A 17,659-nucleotide genomic window follows, 5' to 3' on the forward strand; every position below is an offset into this window, starting at 1 on the left:
GTGTAATTGTACAGATAAATCAAGAGGCCAAAAAAAAGCAGCTGCACAAAGGGATCAAATTGAGGGTTTTGATTTCAAAAAGTCTGAAGTGCAGTTATCTTGATAAAAGAAATAAATTTAAAAAAATAATAAAATTTTAAAAAATAAAAGTATCTCCAATAAAAGAAAAAAAATTTTTTTTTATTATTTAAATAAATCAAACACATGATTTCTGACTTTTGCCAGGAAAGGGGTTAAAAAAAAAAAAAAAAAGGGGTTGAGAGAGAGGAAGATAAAGGATGATTTGTTATGTGTTCTCCATAATCCCTGTCTCCGGCTGGGAACATAAATTTGTGCCAAAATAAAGCCTTTGGGAAGCACTGACACTTTAGTATGCTCATGTATAGGTCCACATTAGGTTAATATAACTGTTTATCAACTTTAAAAAAATAAAACCAGACAAAACTTTTATTAATGGTTTCTACAGAATTGTACATAGAGGAAAAAAAAAAAAGATACAAAATAATGCAGATTCACTTGGGCAAAAGTAAACTACAATGTACTTAAAAGATGCAACAACTTAATTTCCCCTGCACGAGAAGATATATTGGAGCTGAAAGCTTTAGTCTGTCCTGATGCCAGCATACAGCACCAGTAGACTTTCAATTTTGTTTCTCAGAGTCGAATTTAATATCAGTTCTAGTATATCTATCAAACTGAGTATGTTTATTCTTATTGTTTGTTTCGATTCTGGCGTTCCTGCAACGAGAAAAAACAAGTTACAAGTTAAAAAATTAACTCCTTTAGTCAAGCAAGCAAGCAAGCAAAAAAAAAAAGTTGTGAAGTGGTGTAACAGCACTGAAGTGACCCCAGATAACGACACTGTCAGCTAAAACCTTGCTGCTGTGTTTTGTAAATAGAGTGGATACACCTGACAGCCCAAGGATTTGAGAGCTTGAGTGCAGCTTCAAGTGGAAGAGCTGCACAGTCACATTGAACTGACTGCAGATGGTCACAGCAAGCAAAGGAGGGAATTATCAGCATTGCCAGGCAGAATCAGGGCCTGCAGTACCCCGATTTCTGGATTTTAGCTGCTGCGGCAGGAGCATGACCAATGCAAGGGCAGAACGGAGATGGTGGATTGGTGAACTCCACAGGAAGGAGGTGGTGGATTCTACAGTTGGACCTGATGGTCTTAAAGGTTTTTTCCAACCTTAATGATTCTATGAATGGTTAACTCCATGAAAAGAAGATGCACAAGTGAACTCCACAGAACTGGTAGAATTTTTAAGTACTAGTCTAGTGGAAGGTGACCCTGCTCATTGTAGGGAGGTTGGAACTAAATGATCTTTAAGGTCCCTTCCCACCCAACCATTCCAGGATTCTGTGACTTTGAAGTTTAGCCACATTCACTGAAAGTAGGGATTTGAGCTCTCTAGAAATTCTGTTCCTAATCCTTCCTGTCTGTTCAATTGTTCTGGAAGGCTGTGAAATACTTGACAAGCCAAGGGGTTAAAAAAAAAAAAAAATACATACATCATCAGGTGGAAGAAAAGTTCTGTGATTCTGCATAGTCTGATTAAAAACCAGCACAACCACACTGAACGACCCCAAAATTTCCAAAGGCTTTCTAGTACAGAAGCCAGTAGGGTCTCTGAGGTCCCAAAGTCTCTGCTAAGAACAGCTACTGGACACAGAGAAAGTAAGAGATACCTGCAGGCATCCCTCAACTGCTCTAAGTCTTCACTGAGCTAACCTGTGCTCTCCCAGCAGCAAAGTCATGCCTCTGCTTCCATTTAAAGCAGAGCCTCTGCACAGGGCTTCAAAGGCAAGCAACACAGTAATAAAAAAAGGGGACATTATCAGTAATTGTTTCATGAGCCCCCTAAGATGCAGAACAGGCAGGAGACAGAAGGACAAATGGACTAAAATAAGCTGCTGTATCTTCGTGTCAGCGTACTTTTCCACACAGACTGAACAGAAAGGGTTCAGCCTTTGCTGTTTTCCCTTTCATCCCAGAGTACAAAGCTGGCAGGTAAAGACTTTGTGTACTATACTCAAATGCACCAAAATATGGCACCAAATCCTATTTCAAGCAAGGAAATTGTGAATAGGCTAAGCGTAAACAACAGTCAACTCCTAGACTAACGCCTTCAGATTTCACTTGTTTTGTGGAATCCATGCAAAACTCAGCTCAGAGTTGCTTCTGTTGTGATGCAAAGTTTATCTGCAAATACACCCAAGACTAGAAACACAACAGACCATACTTGCTGCTTCAGCTGGTCACAGCATAAAACGAAATGAGGTTTTTAAAATGTAATATATTGATTTTTGCCTCCAGGCAGAATAATATTAGTATTTCAATTTTCATAATAAAATGAAGTCAACAAACTCTGGTATAAATTTGCAATCTATGACTTAGAAGTAAAAGACAGAAAAATTTTTACCAGACTAACTTAACAGATCATGTAAAGTGATATCATTTGCTTTAAAAAAAAGAAAACAATCTATATTCCTCCTAGCTTTTAACCACTGACTTATAAGGAACTGTCAATGAAAGTAATTTCTTAGTGGCAGAGTATCATAAACATATTAGGTGTTATATGTTCTTAAGGAAAGGAACTTTTGGCTGCCTGACATTTCAGAGAAAAGGTGATTAAAAGAATCTAAGACTGAATATTTCAACCCCATATTCAGACTTCCTAAAAATTAATCATTCCATCTACTTCCATTTCCAACGTGGCAAATCCCCTTTGGTCTGCCTTTCTGTCTGACCAAGCTCATCAGCCTGTTCTTTCCCTCTGCCACTTTATATAGCTTAGTTTCAGCTTTCTATGGGGTTCCACTGCTCCTCATAATTCTGCTTCCTTTTAAAATCAAAGTTTTCCATTCTCATGGCCTAGTCCCACACAAGTAGAAGACAGGCAAGCAACTGAGACTTCAACTTGCTATCTAAAAGTCTGCTCATGCATTCAAGACTCAGCTCAGGCTTTATAATTCAGCAAAAAGCACCATTTACTGAGTAAATTACTAGGCAGTTCCTCTTAACTTGCTGCTTGCTTTCTCTCTCAGGGACTAATCTGAGTCTTGCTTTTATAAAAAGCAGCTGAAATCATATCAACTGATGGGAAAGAAACTGATGGAACAGTTCTTTGTGCTCTTGAGCGTGGCTGCTTTTTAGCTCTAACCAAATTCTTCTCTTTATACTGCTATTAGCATTACAGCAAGCAAGAACAAGCAGTTCTGTAAGGAACTAACAAAGCTTTGCTCATCTTGGTGCTGAAGATCCATCCTGAGCCTTCGTAGTTTCTTCTCCAGGAGAACTCTCTGGTATCTCACAGGGGAGCTTCCTGCTGTACATTTCTCCTTCATGACATTAATTATGTCTAGTCCTCAGACACAAGGAAAATTAGTTTTCACAAACCCTGCAGAGGCTTCCATTTTGGAAACAAATTTCTGTTCCCTTCACCTCAGTCTGAAGTAGCTGTCAACCCTCCCTCTAAACTTTATTTGGTAAGGCCAGTGGGATGGAAGCACTCATCTTCCAACACACAAATATAAAGTTATCTTCACAGCAGAAAAACCAATTGGTATTAACTTTAAAATAGAAATGTTTTTCAACTAGTTTTGGGGGAAGGACAATATTCCCTCCTTAAAAGTTCTGCATCAATGAGTGCGTCCACAGAAAGCACATTGCAAGGGAATACCCACACAGTGCCAGGTAGAAAGGGATCATTTCTAAGTGCTGCCATATACTAGCTAACACTTTGCAATGTTTAATCACCCAAAAAGAGAAATGGGAAGCTTGGTGATTTGATTTTTTTGAGATATGACTCTGCAGCTGTTCCAACACAACATCAAGGTGTACAGCTTGGAATAGCTGAGCACCTTCACATAGATCGGAGGCAGTTGAACAGCAGTCCAGCACAGTCACTGTGACCATCTAGTCAAAGACAGACCTGTGAAGATGAGCTACCTAGAGCAGATCAGCCTGTTTGTCCTACCACCAGATGCAAATAAAAACCCCAAATCTGCAACAAGTGTATTTTCTTTGCAAGTTTGTGACATTACAGAATTGTCTTCTAAAGTTAACTCATGCATGTTTCTAGGGAATGTTAATAATGTCCCATTATACCACATTTTCTTTTTCAAGAATTCCCTCACATGTTGCAACATTTTTAGCTTCCAAGAGCCTGAGGTTATATCAAAATTTCTCTCCTTGTGGACAATGCAGCGACCCTGGAAACTGACTGAGAAACACTGGGGAGGAGGGTCTGGAGAGATTTCGTGCCATTCATTTTCTTGCTATTTCATTCCAAAACCCAATATCCTTCTGTCACTCCTTTCCCTGGTTCTGGGTCACCACACTGGGCTTAAATAGTTTATTACTGTGGCAAATCAAAAGCTGAACTTACATTCCAGCACAAACAAATCTTCTCTCAATTCTAGATGATGACACAGTCCTTAAGCAATGCTGGCAGCACTGATGAATCTTTGGCACTTTAATGAATTTAATCCAGCATTAAACCTGCCAAAACCTCATCTGATGATCTGGTGTTAACAGAGGTTCCTGGGTCAGTTGAACTCAGAACATACTGGAGCTTCCTCTGCGCAAATCAGTTAAGGACACACTGGCTGGCAATAAACTGCAACCACCTCGAGAAGAGCTGAAGGGCTAATGCCTGCAGCGCACAGATGACATGAAGGCATTCTTCCCTACCTAAATATCTGTGTGTATTTGAAATTAAAGCATTCAAGCTTTCAAGAATTCTGTCCCTTTTCTGATCCACAACCATGGTGAAACGGAAACACAAAATTTCCACAAGTAATTTTAGTGCTAGAGTGTAATGAATAAAACCCAGTAACCCAATAACCAGTTAAGACGGCATAAACAACCAACCACCTGAAAATGTCAGTTAGGTTGCAAGATAACTGGCAATGTCCTCAAAAATCACTGTGATAGGAAGGTTAACTTTGTGTAACAGGAAGGCTTCAACTTCCACAGCACAAACTTCAAGAGTTCAAGTATGTGCATATCCTGCAAAGAAACTCTTCTAGCAATCAGCTTGACTTCTAAAATTCATTTAGTCAGTGAATGGGAAAAGATTAACTTTCCAGACAATAGCTTTATAGAATGCAACCTGACAAGCAGCATCTTATTTTTCATCCCTCACTGCTGATCTGCTTTACCTCTCTAGCACTATTACCTCCCTCAGCATACTCCAACTATTTGCACATTGTCCCATTTTCTGAACTACTGAGAGCAATCGAAGAAATGTTAAATTAGACTTCAGAGTTCATTTTCAGAATGTGTCACACAAGCCAGAGGCTCAGTTTTACATTTAGCAGGAAAAAAAAAAAAAATCATTATTTTGAAAAACTGATCCTGTTACAAAGCAGTGAGCTGGGCAAAAATACTCTATCAGCACCTGAGCTGAAAGTGGGGAATAGCTGTGTGTAGTAAAACAACCCAAAGCAGGATCAGCCCAGTAGTTGACATCATGCCCCTGAGCTACCCACAAAACAAAGAAGTCCAGTAAGCAGCCATCAGGTGTCCCTTAGGCCAGTAAGTTAACTGCTCCAGATGAGACATCCCATCACTTTCCCAGCACTCACTCCTTAAACACTCACATTACTCTCCCCTCCAGACCTGGCAGCAAATCCCAGCAAGACTCAGCACTTAAAAAAAAAAAAAAGCCAAAACAATGATCCCCAGATGTACTGCAAACGCTGGGCAACGGAACTTAGGCCTTACTCTATCCTCCATAAGGAAACACCTCTCAAGATACAGGTCACATTAAATATTGAATTGCTAATTGTCTGCTGAAGGGATGAAATGCTGAAGTGAAAGCTTTTAGATTTTAGCTTGTGGAACCCCACAGGGAGTACAAGAGAAACACTTCAGATGTGAAGCTCTCCTTCCCTGCTGCGCTGAGCCATGCTACACACATCGTAAGTTATGGCTAGGAAAAGCTGAGCTAAGAAGTTCTTCAGACACTGACCTCCTTTTCACTCACAACTTAAGGGTACATTCCGTCAAGAGAATTTAAAGCAATTTTACCTGCACTTTTAAATGGCAATAAAACCTTTAAAATAGCAACTTCAATTTAAGCCTCAGGAACATGAAATAAGTCTTTGCTTCAAAAACAATTTGAAGCAAGTGTGAGCTGCACTTAACTGGCTTGTCAATAAATGCTTGATTGGAAATGGTACACAAAAATGTCTATCAAACATTATCAACATTAAGCAACTTGAAGTGTTAATTAGCTAGGAATTACACATCCTGACACCTAGTAGTTTGTCAGTCTATTATTTCACGATTTCCTAATTAGAGAAAGGCATTCCTAGAACTGAGATCATGGGATGGTATCTCTTAGGGTAGACTTAATAGCCACAAAAACATATAGAAGTTATTACTACACTTTCCCAGTTACTACCCAAATCTCTTAATACATATTTAGCTACTGCCCAAATCTCTCTTACTACATCTTGGCTCAGTACTTTTCAATATTTAGCAGACAGATTAGACCCAGGAACTGGAAAACCTTTATTTACTCAATTAAGACAGCAGCAGAAATGCATCTTTCTAGCACTATTCCAGCATTTTTACGCAACTCTTTCTTCTCCAAAGAGATCAACTGGACAAGATCAGGCTTCTCGATCTTCAAGGTGATGTAGAAATTTCATGTGCTAATACAGGTATCAATTCTGATAGCCCAGTTCCAGTGAAATAGTGTTAAAACACCCTGTATTTAAGGCAAAAAAACTTATGTGGTAATCACTGGTAGAATCCAATTCTGAGACAGAAACTATTCCCTAGTTTATTAACTAAAAAAAACAACAAAAAAAAAGGACATAACACCCTTTACCTTTCTGTTTTCATTAGCTTGGAAACTGTCACACACAAAAAAGGATGTTTGCTTTCTATGTTGTTAAACACACATAAAGCCATCAAGCTGGGATGTATTAAAAACATTTCAGATTCTTACTTACATTTTCTCTACCATAGCAGCCTCCACATTCCATTTTCCCCATATCTGTGTATAAAATAAATTTTTTAACAAGTTTACCTTCCGCACCACCTCCTCCTCTTCTTGGCGCTTTTCATAATGAGAAAAGTCATCAAAGATGGAGGTCGTGTGCTTGTAAGTAGCAATAATTTTAAGCACTTGTTTTGCTTTTTCTAAGGGCACCTCCTGTGTGTCACGGGAGTTTGTAACAGGTTTGTTGTCATTGTTCTCCAGCCTGATGTGTCGGAGCTGGTTGTTGGGCACATCCTTCACAAAGATCCACTTGACATCGAATTTCCCCTTCCACTTGTCCTGAGACCAGACACCTGCACTGGTGCCATAGTCCACAGGTGATTTCATCTCTGCTACTCCACAGAAGTGTCCACTACCATTGACACTGAACAGCAAGTAGACTGGACCCTTGCTATTCATGGACCGAAAAGCACTGTCCAGGCGTTTGTTGCCATGTTCTGTACTACACCAAATAGAATACTTAATGGAACGATGAATATCATCCTCAGAATAGCTCTTGATTATGAACACACGTCCATTTTTAAGGTTCCATTCAAAATCTTTAGGGTTATAGCTGTGAGCAGCTTTCAGTTTTTCAAGGACAGGATGGGACTCGCCACTTGGAAGAGGGTTGGGCTGAGTACTGCCAGGTGAGCTGCTGTCATTACCAGCTCCTCCGCTTTGGCCAAAAGCTGCATTCCTGTTACGAGGAGCTACCCAGCGGTTTTGGGGTGCCTGCTGAGGAGCCTGATACTGAGGCTGAGTCAATGGAGGAGGCTGAGTTGGAACAGGCTGAACAATTTGTTGTTGCGGCTGTGGAACAGACTGAGGAGAAGGTATCTGTTGGGGGGCAGGAACTTTTGCCACAGGACCCTTATTGTCCCAAGTCCCAATGTCCATATTATGCTTTATAGGTGGAGGAGGCAATGCTCCCCCAATTACAGGTCCAGTTTTTGATTTCATTTTAGGCTGTGGTTTTGCAGGCTTGCTAGCTATAGCAGCCCAGGAGGTTGGTTTAGATACTGGCAAGTTTACATTAGATCCACCATTACCAGAGAGGGTACCTGTCATTCCAGCACTGTTGACAACAGACCCTACTGTTTTCACTGCTGAAGTTGTAACATCTCCACCAATCTTGAGTCCAACCATTCCCTGTTCAATACTGTTCATTCCAGGAGCTTTATTTAACGTATCATTATGAAATCCTGTTTGTCCATCCACGATGGTACCACCCAGTGAACTAGGTGGGTAGCTGTAACTGCTCCCATAGGCTGAACTTTGAGTCTGCTGTCCTTGGGATCCACTTGTTCCCCAGGCTGAGAAGGCAGGATTTTCAGGGAAGAAGTTAAACCGGTGCTGGTAGATGTTATTTCCCAGACCCCCAGGCTGTCCAAAAACAGCATCGTGCATAAAATGATGATCTCCATTACTGAGCTGTCCATAGGTGGTGAGATATGGGATAGGAGGATCTCCTCCTGTAGACCATGGTGCTTCACTGAGAGAATAGGGAAACCCAATAGATGGTGGATAATAACTGGACAGATAGGGATCAGTCATTGATGGATAGCTACTGTTCTGTTAAAGACAAAAAAAACAAGAGAATTTTAGATACAAACTCCCCTTCATTTATAAATAACCCTATCACTCTTCATTACCAAATAGAAACAAAGAGAGAAGATAATTTATGTTCTAATTACAGATCATAGATCACACTCCCAAGAAAGATGCAGGGCTGAACTGCAGGATCTGAGCATTTCTAACACACTCCAGGACTAGTGGCTCACAATGAGGTTAGTATTAAGATTTTGAAACCACGTAAACTCAAGTTACATTACTAAGGGTGTTTAGTGGCTGCTCCTAAAATTATTTAGTCAATAGCCAAAAATATTACAAGGAACTTATATAACAATATATTTTGTGTCTCATAAAACTAAGGAACATGTGTAGATCACTGTATGGGAGAAGTGTTAGGTTAAATAAATATGATAGCATATTTAACAGCAAATATGATTACAGTCCTCATGCTGGAATTGTTTTGAGGAGCAAAACACACCTGAAATGGTAAAACATGCAAAAAACTACTTCTGACATAGAGAGGAACACAGAGAGATCCCTAAGAAGCACCCCACATTTGGTGTAACCAGCCCCAACAACTACAAGCTGAAATGCAGGTGATTGTGTACTGGAGACTCGTGTATGGAAACATGTTGTGCTACGTACCATCCAAACTGAGAAAGACCCTACTCAGCCTTTTGCAAAGATCTCTTCCTCCCACACTAGCAGTTACAAGTGTGCAAGACATTTTCTGACAGTCCTTCTACACAAGCCACCTTTTCTACTCTATGAAATAAGAGACTGATGGGTACAAACCAGCAGATCCCCCTCAAATTCCATCTTTTCCTCCTTAGCTCAAGCTGAGAAGCCATTCATTCCACTCTCAATCTTCTGCTGACCCCTCATTTTGCAGCATTCTGTATGTTCTCATCTTCAACAATGCAAAAGAACAAACAATATCTAAAATAGGTTTTATTCCTCTTTAAATAAACTTGAAGCATATTTATTGGAGACCTTCCAAAGCAACACTCCAACTGTAATTACCAGTGAGGGGGAAGAAGGTCAGCATCTCCTGTTAATGAGTCAAACAGCAGCTCCCTCTTCCTTACTCATGGAGAAAGATTATTTTAAGAAAAGGAACTAAGATTTCTTTCAAGCTGCAAGATTTCAAACTTGAAAAAAAAAGAATATATCGGCAAAATCAGCAAAACTGCACTGGTACTTCAGTCATCTTTCAAAAAAAAAAAAATATTTCTCAACTCATTCCAAAAATGAAGTAAAAAAAAAAAAACAAAACCACACACAAAAAAACCAAAACAAAAAACCCAAACCCTCCTTGCTGAAGTACAATACACAACTGATAGTGAATTTTACTGCTCGTTTTTCAACGACTCCCTTCTGCGCCACCCCACAGTCAGAGTAATTCAATATCCTTCACTTCCACACAATGATCCCATAAAATGCCTCCAAGACTCACATATAGTTCTGTAACCACTTCTGAGATTTAAAAAGCCTAGATCCAGTGTTGTTGACTCAAAAGAAATAATGTCACTATTCCTGCTGCCTTGACTCAGATGCAAATTCTACCATCAATGAGAGGTGCACAACCCTTCTTCCTATGAGAAAAGCTTCCAAAATGCATTAATTTTTTAAGACTCCCAAGCTAAAATAATCAATATTTAGCATATAAAAATGTCATTTTTCTGAATTACTTGACTTCAAGATTGCTATGAACTACATCTTGAAGCAGTAAGAAAAATGCAAAAACAAACCCAGACAAAAACGAGATGTAAGAATCACTGAAAAACTATTTATCTTCACATATTCTACAGATCTAGAATTTACTAAGACCAAAAAGAGTAAGCTGAATGATTCTATGATTCTGTAAGTCTAGCCAAAGCACGTGTTTTGTTCCAAAATCTTTTTGCTCAGGGATTCTTGATGATTCCTGAGGCTGTCACCTCCCATCACACAGCCTGCAAAGTTTCCAGAAGGTTTCTAACAAGATTAAAGTAAACTTTAGCAGACATCTTCACAAAACATTCAATTTATTTTGACTGGCTTTGTGCCAGCATGTAAAAAAAAAAAAAAACCCTGACTGAAGTCCTTCACTGCAACAGCAAAACACTGACTTCAACAAACTCAACCTTGATCCTTCTGCCTACCTTATAGTTTTGTATTATTATCATTGGAGAAAAAGAGAAAAAAAAATCCAAAACAACCAATAACATACAAACAAGAACAAGCCAACCCAATGATTCTGTTAATGAGGAAGGGAATCCTCCTTTCTCCCAAGGCATGCTGCTTGCTAGTAATCCCTGGAACTCAAGAATAATCTTTTGAAAGCTGAAAGATTTGGGGCTGTTCAGCCTGAAGGGAAAGCTGCAAGGACACCTTATAGCAGCCTTCCAGTATTTGAAGGGGATCCTACAGGAGAGCTGGGAAACCAACAAAGGCATGGAGTAACAGGGCATGGGGTAATGGCTTCAAACTGGAAGATGCTAGGTTTAGATTACCCAGTACAAAGATTCTTCCCTGTGAGGGTGCTGAGACACTGAAACAGGTTGCCCAGAGAAGGCTTGTGGAGGCCCCAAGCTTGGAAGCATTGAAAGCCAGATTGGATGGGACCTTAACACCCTGGCAATGTCCTTGCCCATGACAGGGGGATTGTAACTAGATGATCTATGAAGTCCCTTCCAACTCAAACCATTCCCTGATTTTGTTTCTGGATGAGGTGACATGGGGGATGCCTTTCTTGCTTTGAGGATACCTTTGTATACCAACACTCTACTCCGCTCAGTTCCCTTTGCACGTAAAAGCTATCACAGCTCAAATTTGACCTGTATAACCACTACTACTTGAATACTAGAACCTTTAGGGAAAGAAAGAAGAAACCACTACCTAAAAACAGAAAGAAGGCAGGCAATTATATTTTATTTGTTTGGACAATATGCTTAATACTAATTTTAAAAACTAATTTGTGTTTTTGAAAGATGAAATTAACATAATATTGCCAAGCTACTTTTGATCTTTGATGTCAAATACATTGCTGTGTCAGCTGGGCTTTTAATTTCTGAGTATTTTTTTTCATTTCTTAAGGATTTTCTAAACTATCCAGTTGGTTTCCCATCTTTAAGTCACTTGCATTTTACAGTCATTTTCAAGGGCTGAATTAATCTGACTGAACAAATAGATAATGATGCTTTGTTCAGAAAGATGGTTGTTTCCAGTACAAAATTTCACAGCCCTAATTAATGCCACTGTCACTTTCAAGTTAAAACTGTAAGACAACCTACACAATTGTTTCTTGTAGCATGCCAATTTCTCACCACAGCATAAATAACTCTGTCACATTTTCATGTGAGAGAACTTTATTAGAATTATGGAAATTCTAACAGTCATAGCAATTTTTCTATTTAAATGCAATAATTAGGCTTGTTGACCACTAAGACAAATTTCCTAGAATTACACTATAATAGTTAGGCCTGCATTTTTTCCATATGAAGTGTAATGTTCAGTTTCTTACCCATTAGAACAGCATATTTGGGGTTTAAGTCATTAAGAACTGCATACAAATGTGATGAAGTGGAATTTCAAACCATTAGAGGAAGGTGAAAACCTCCATTTTTTCAAAACTAATTTGGCATTATAAAAGGAAATTTTCCTTTGTTTTTCCCCAAGTTTCCTGCTTTTCTCTCTGCTACATGAATTGCAGAGAAAAAGGAATGTTTCCCCTTAAATCATTTTCTTTCAAGTCAGCAGAACACATCTATGCTGTAGGCAAGTTTAAAGCTTGGCTAGGGAGCTGGAATTCACATAGTGCAGAGCTCAGTTCAGGTTATGTAGCACTTGTCCCGACTTCTACAGTGCTGTCTAGATAGCTTTCCAGGATGGAAACCAGCTCAAGTATATCCATGTTGTGCTGAAGTGTGCACCCTTCCTGAAGCCATCATCCAAATCAAACTTGTAAAAGTCCCATCTATCTGCCCTAACAAAAGTGTTTAACACACCTTGAAGTCAAACAACACACAGCACATGAGTTGATACTGGTTGCTCTGGTGTTCAAGTTTAAATTAGTTTCCATAAATGAAGCAGAACAGCATATTATATGCTGGGGGGTTTTACAGCATGTAGAATAATTTCCTTTTGCAAGCAAGCTCAGTGATGTCACCAATATTAACAGTGGTAACAGCAGCCTCAGGCTGAATTCTAAATTGCCCTTTTTAAAAATAACACTTAACCTTTCTGCCAAGAAATAATTATGTACCTCAGCAGGCCTCTCTCTGAAATGGCATTTTGTATTTGTGAAATATTTTGTATCTTGAGTTTCTATGTGCTTTAGTTCACTTTAAAGATTTGATTGTTAAGTCAAAAATTACTTCAATCAGAAATTATTTTCAATGATAATGGTATGTAAGTCATGGATGTTGATTTGATGTATGTTAGAATGAACTGGATTATGCTAAGAGTGTCCTAAAATAATACATCTTTAATTCTTTGGATATTTCAGAGGACAAGAAAGAACAATATTTGCTGAAGTGGAAAAAGCAAGCTGGACAACTCTACAAGCTGCCTAGAAAGCATCCAAACCAAAGTTCAACTATGCTAATTTCCAGGATTATACAAATTACACAAATCAGGAGAGCCCAAAAGCAGAACCTTCTAACTCCCACATGCAATTCCCTCAAAGAACCCTGAGATCAAATAGTCTGTCACAACCCAACCCTCTCAATAACCTGCAATTGGAGGAGCAATCAGCAGACACTAGTTGGAACATTAACTTCGTTTTCACTTGTGGCCATCCGGATACGCAGAGTAATCTTAGCTTTGTGAGCACAAATGCTGGTTGTATTAGCAAGTAACACAATATGCCAGTCATTTCTTTCTCCATTTCTATTTAAGGAATTTGCTCCCTCGACATAATCCCATGAATTGAGTGCCAACAGCATGCCAAAGAAGAAAAAAAAAACTAAGTTAAAAATACACTAACCTGATTTGACTGCCCAGAAAGGTAAGGTTCAAAATCGTTGTCATGAACTGTATCCTTCTGGTGTAACGAACCATTTTGTACTGGAAGAAGAAGGCGACAACATGCTGTAACACTGCTTAGAAGCACTTCAGCAAAGAGTCTCTTTAGTGTTTTATTCCTTCCTCACAGCATGAAGATTCAATCAAAGACCAAGGGATAACATTTTTCCCTGCAAATGGTTTGTCTTTGTGTTATTTTATACACTACTATTCAGTAAATTTAAACATTAAATATATTCTACAGTCAGGAGTGAAAAGACAACTCCTGTGAGCTAACTCTGAACAAAAAACTGTAATTATTAACAAGAATTTAGTGGAAAAAAATATTGGAAAACAACATCTATTGTTCTGGTCCATAATTAGAACTCTCAAACTAATTTACAGTTCTCTCAGCATCTGTTACTTGCTGCTTAAATTAAGTTGGCTAAAATAAGATTAGGTGAGGTCACATTTAACTATGAAATAATGGCTGCTAAGTGCCTTGATATTCTGGTATCTTTCAGCAGAACTTAAGTCTCCACTTTCTAATGTGTAAAATACAGACATTTATTGCAAGCAAAGGGCTACTTAAGCATATGTTCATATGTGAAAAGCATTCAAAAGCCATTACTGAAAGATGTCTCAAACTGAAACTCTTCTTAGGGAACTTCAAATTATTTCCTTTGCTTCAAGTTTAAGAAAAGAGGGTCAAACACATTAAGTAACAGCTGCTTTGTTCACCTGTTTCACAGAACAGCTAAAGTCAAGTCAAAATACCACTATAGCAAATTGGGTGTTTGTGAAACAAGTTTGGAAATTTCATAGATTCCATTTACCAGAGTATTTCTCAAACTTTGTCAGGGAAAGTGAGGGGGGAAAAAAAAGCATTTACAAACACAAGAATAGTGTAAAACTTTCTGTAACTAGAAGTAGGTGAATTTTTAAGGCAGATTAAGATACATTTAAAAGCATTTATGAGTTGAACATTGTTAGTTTGCAAACCTGAACAGTTACACGATCATTAGCAACCCCAATAACCCCAATTAGATAACTTATCATTAAAATTAATCTTAAATGAAGCAGAGGAGTTATGATAAAAGGCTTATTAGTTCATGAGAACTTTTTTTTAAATTCCTTAAATAATTGTGTGGGTTTATATATATATGACACCTACCACATACATCACTCAACAGCATCCCAGTGATAAGTTGTACTCACACAGCAGAAAGGGACTACAAGTATGTAAAAATAGATATAGAATAGGCAGATCCTGGTGACTTTATGTGGAAATCTGCTTTATTTTAAGGAACTGAAGGCATCATTATGTTTAGAACTAACACATAATCCTGCCCACTCTAAACTCTGTAACATTAAGTAGGATGCAAGTGAGGTTAGTTGAGTAAATTTACGTTATTTTTGAAACAAAGGACAACTTCCCTTGTTCCAGATGTTATTCACAGGGACTAGGCACAACTCCATCCTGCTCACCCACAGGTGCCTGTGTAATTAATCTGTTTCAATAACGATTTAACCAGATCTCAGCATGATCCTCACCTTTATTATCCTGTCCTTTCGGTCTCTTGAGAAGCCACGACACATGATTAAGTGAAGGAAAAGAATGAAAAAGAAAATAAGGGAAATTAAGTTAATTTCAGGAAAAAGCTTATAATGCTACTGCAAAACACACAGCTTTTAAGGATGGGTATAAGGCTCATAAAAAAGGCTAACAACACACCAAGGCTTGCTTAACTCTTCAGCCTCAGTTTATATTTTACGTATCATTCAGCCCTGGCCTTCCTTAGAAATGGCCACGGCTCTCGAAAGGCAGTAGCCCCGTGCAGTGCTCACGGGGGAACTTAATGAGAAAACACTGATCTCTAAGGAAGCAAAGAGGGAGAAGAAAAAGCCTCTCGCGGGCCAAACACAGGTACAGGCCTGCAAAGGAAACCCCCCGCCCCCGGCTGGGTAGGAGGCAGGCCCCGCGCTTCGCTGCTTACCTGAGGGTCAACGCTTGTGGCAGACATAATTCATGTACAGGGCCGTCGTGGTTCAGCAGAGAGGGCCGGGGGGAGAAGGCAGGGCCCACTCGGCGCTGCGCGGAGCTCCGAGGCCTGGCGGAGGGGCGGCGGCGGCGCCTCTCCCCTCAGGCGGCGGCCAGGGAGGGGAAGGGGCCAGGGCCGAGGGGGAGGGAAAAGGCCCGTTGGCGTGCGCGCCGCCGCTCGGCGTCTCCTCAGGGCAGGGAAGGAAGCCCACGGGACAGTAGACCGGCACCGGTCCCGCACCTCGCTTCACCCTGCCGGCCCCGTCTCTTCACATACCCCCGGGCCGAGCCGCCCGGGCCTTGCCCACCGCCGTCGGACCGCAGCGAGGGATGGAGCCGGAGCCTCTAACTCCAATGGCGGCGGGCGCCGGGCTGCGGTGACGTCAACGCCGAGAGTGCGCGGGGCACGCCGGGAAGGCGCAGGCGGGGAGGGGGAGGAAGGCGCGCGGAGTACGGCGGAACGTGTCGCGCGTGCGCGAGCGGGCGGCGAGCTAAGTGGAGACGGTGCTGCTCCCGACCTCTGCAATGGTCCATTCCCTGTCCCTTCTTATCCTGGGTCAGCTACGCTTTTTGCTCCTCGGCTCGGCCGTGCCGGCTCACACATTGCCCCTTCACACCACCCCGCAGCCGGCGCAGGTACGGCGCTGGGGCCTGCGGGAGCTGCCTGTGGTAGAGGGTTCCCAGTAGCCCGCCTGCTGGCCGCCCCTACTCTCGTGTCGAGGTTTTCATCCTAGGTTAATAAATTTTGCTTTCCTAGATGCGGTTTTGCAGCACCTGAGTGAAATCTCTCCCCCTTTGAAGTGGTTTCTGTTGATTTCAGGAGGGGCAAGAGGTAAACTGGTAAGGTGAGAAAATAGTAAGAGACTTTGTGAAGCAATGTTGAATAAGCCACCTGAGCTGTAATCGTCAGTCCTGCTAAAAGACTCTTAGGAAGGAAAGGAGAAATAAGGAGAAATCAGATCAAGCAAAGCCCTTTTATTTCTAATATTTGAGGTCTACATCAATTATATTTCTGCTGCTTGTGCCTGGGGGGGAAAGGGGGTTTTGAGTTTGGTGTGTTGTTTTTTTATCAAATGGGTGAAATATCTAATGACCAGACCTACTTCTTACTAGTATTTAAGTCCTACTTAAAATTTTCTGGTAAAGGTGAAGTTTGTGGGTGCTGCGCAGAACTAAATGGCAGTTCCTGCCCTTGAGGTCCTGCAGGTTATTTTATATACTGATTCTAACAGAGAAACTTGTGACAGCTTGCCTCAAATCTGAATTCTGATGACCAATGTTTAGTGATGAAACAGAAATCAGCATTGTTTTTCTTTGTTATTGTATTATGATAACACTCAGGGGCCTTACCGTCCTTCCGACTTACAAGCATAGTAAATGAGACTTCACTCAGTCCCTGGTTAGAGTGTGGAAGGCTGGGAGACTTTCAAGACACAACAAAAGAAAATATCATTACAGTGCTTCTAAACAGCACTGCTACCAGACGACAGCAACTAAATGAGATTTGTAGAATACAATTTCCTTTGGAAACAGGTGCAGTAAAAGGATTTGTAACAAAGAATTTTCATTGATTAGCAATGTGTCACTGAGCTAATCCTTTAACGTGTTACATAGGTGTCTGGCATCTGTTTGGAGAATGGAAGTCATGGTCCTTAAACTAGCCAGAAATGAGAATTTTTGTTGCAAAGATTTAGTTTGGTAAATTTCTTCTGGCATTCAACATCTTGTGTAGGTTTCATGGCACAAACATCTATCACTTATAGTTTCTAGATAAGAGCAATGTAAGACCCTACCTGGAGAGCTGAGGAACTTTTGACAAGGGTTTGCAGTGAAAGGAAAAGGAGCAATGGCTTTGAGCTGGAAGAGGAGAGATTGAGACTGGAGATTAGGAAGAAATTCTTCCCAGTGAGGGTGGTGAGACAATGGAACAGGTTGCCCAGGGAGGTTGTGGATGACCCCTCTGTGGAGGTGTTCAAGGACAAGCTGGATGAGGCCTCGAGCAACCTGGGCTAGTGGGAGATGTTCCTGCCCATGGCAGGGAGTCAAAACTGGATGA

The 17,659-nt window shown here is 40.4% G+C and overlaps 1 protein-coding gene across 2 annotated transcripts; it reads right to left on the reverse strand.

Moving 5' to 3' along the window:
- Positions 1-711: 711 nt before the first annotated feature.
- On the reverse strand, positions 712-15,586 carry YTHDF1 (YTH N6-methyladenosine RNA binding protein F1). Of its 2 annotated transcripts, XM_054391874.1 has the most exons (6): positions 15,560-15,586; positions 15,117-15,141; positions 13,987-13,992; positions 13,546-13,625; positions 7,050-8,576; positions 712-738 (listed from the first exon to the last, which is right to left on the reverse strand). In XM_054391874.1, exons 1-6 carry the CDS (start codon positions 15,584-15,586, stop codon positions 712-714), a joined length of 1,692 nt encoding a protein of 563 aa, XP_054247849.1. The 2 variants fall into 2 exon arrangements, with proteins under 2 accessions (XP_054247849.1, XP_054247848.1); XM_054391873.1 differs by lacking the exon at positions 13,987-13,992.
- Positions 15,587-17,659: the final 2,073 nt, after the last annotated feature.

Source organism: Indicator indicator, chromosome 24 (assembly GCF_027791375.1).
Source record: "Indicator indicator isolate 239-I01 chromosome 24, UM_Iind_1.1, whole genome shotgun sequence".
Taxonomy (NCBI): domain Eukaryota; kingdom Metazoa; phylum Chordata; class Aves; order Piciformes; family Indicatoridae; genus Indicator; species Indicator indicator.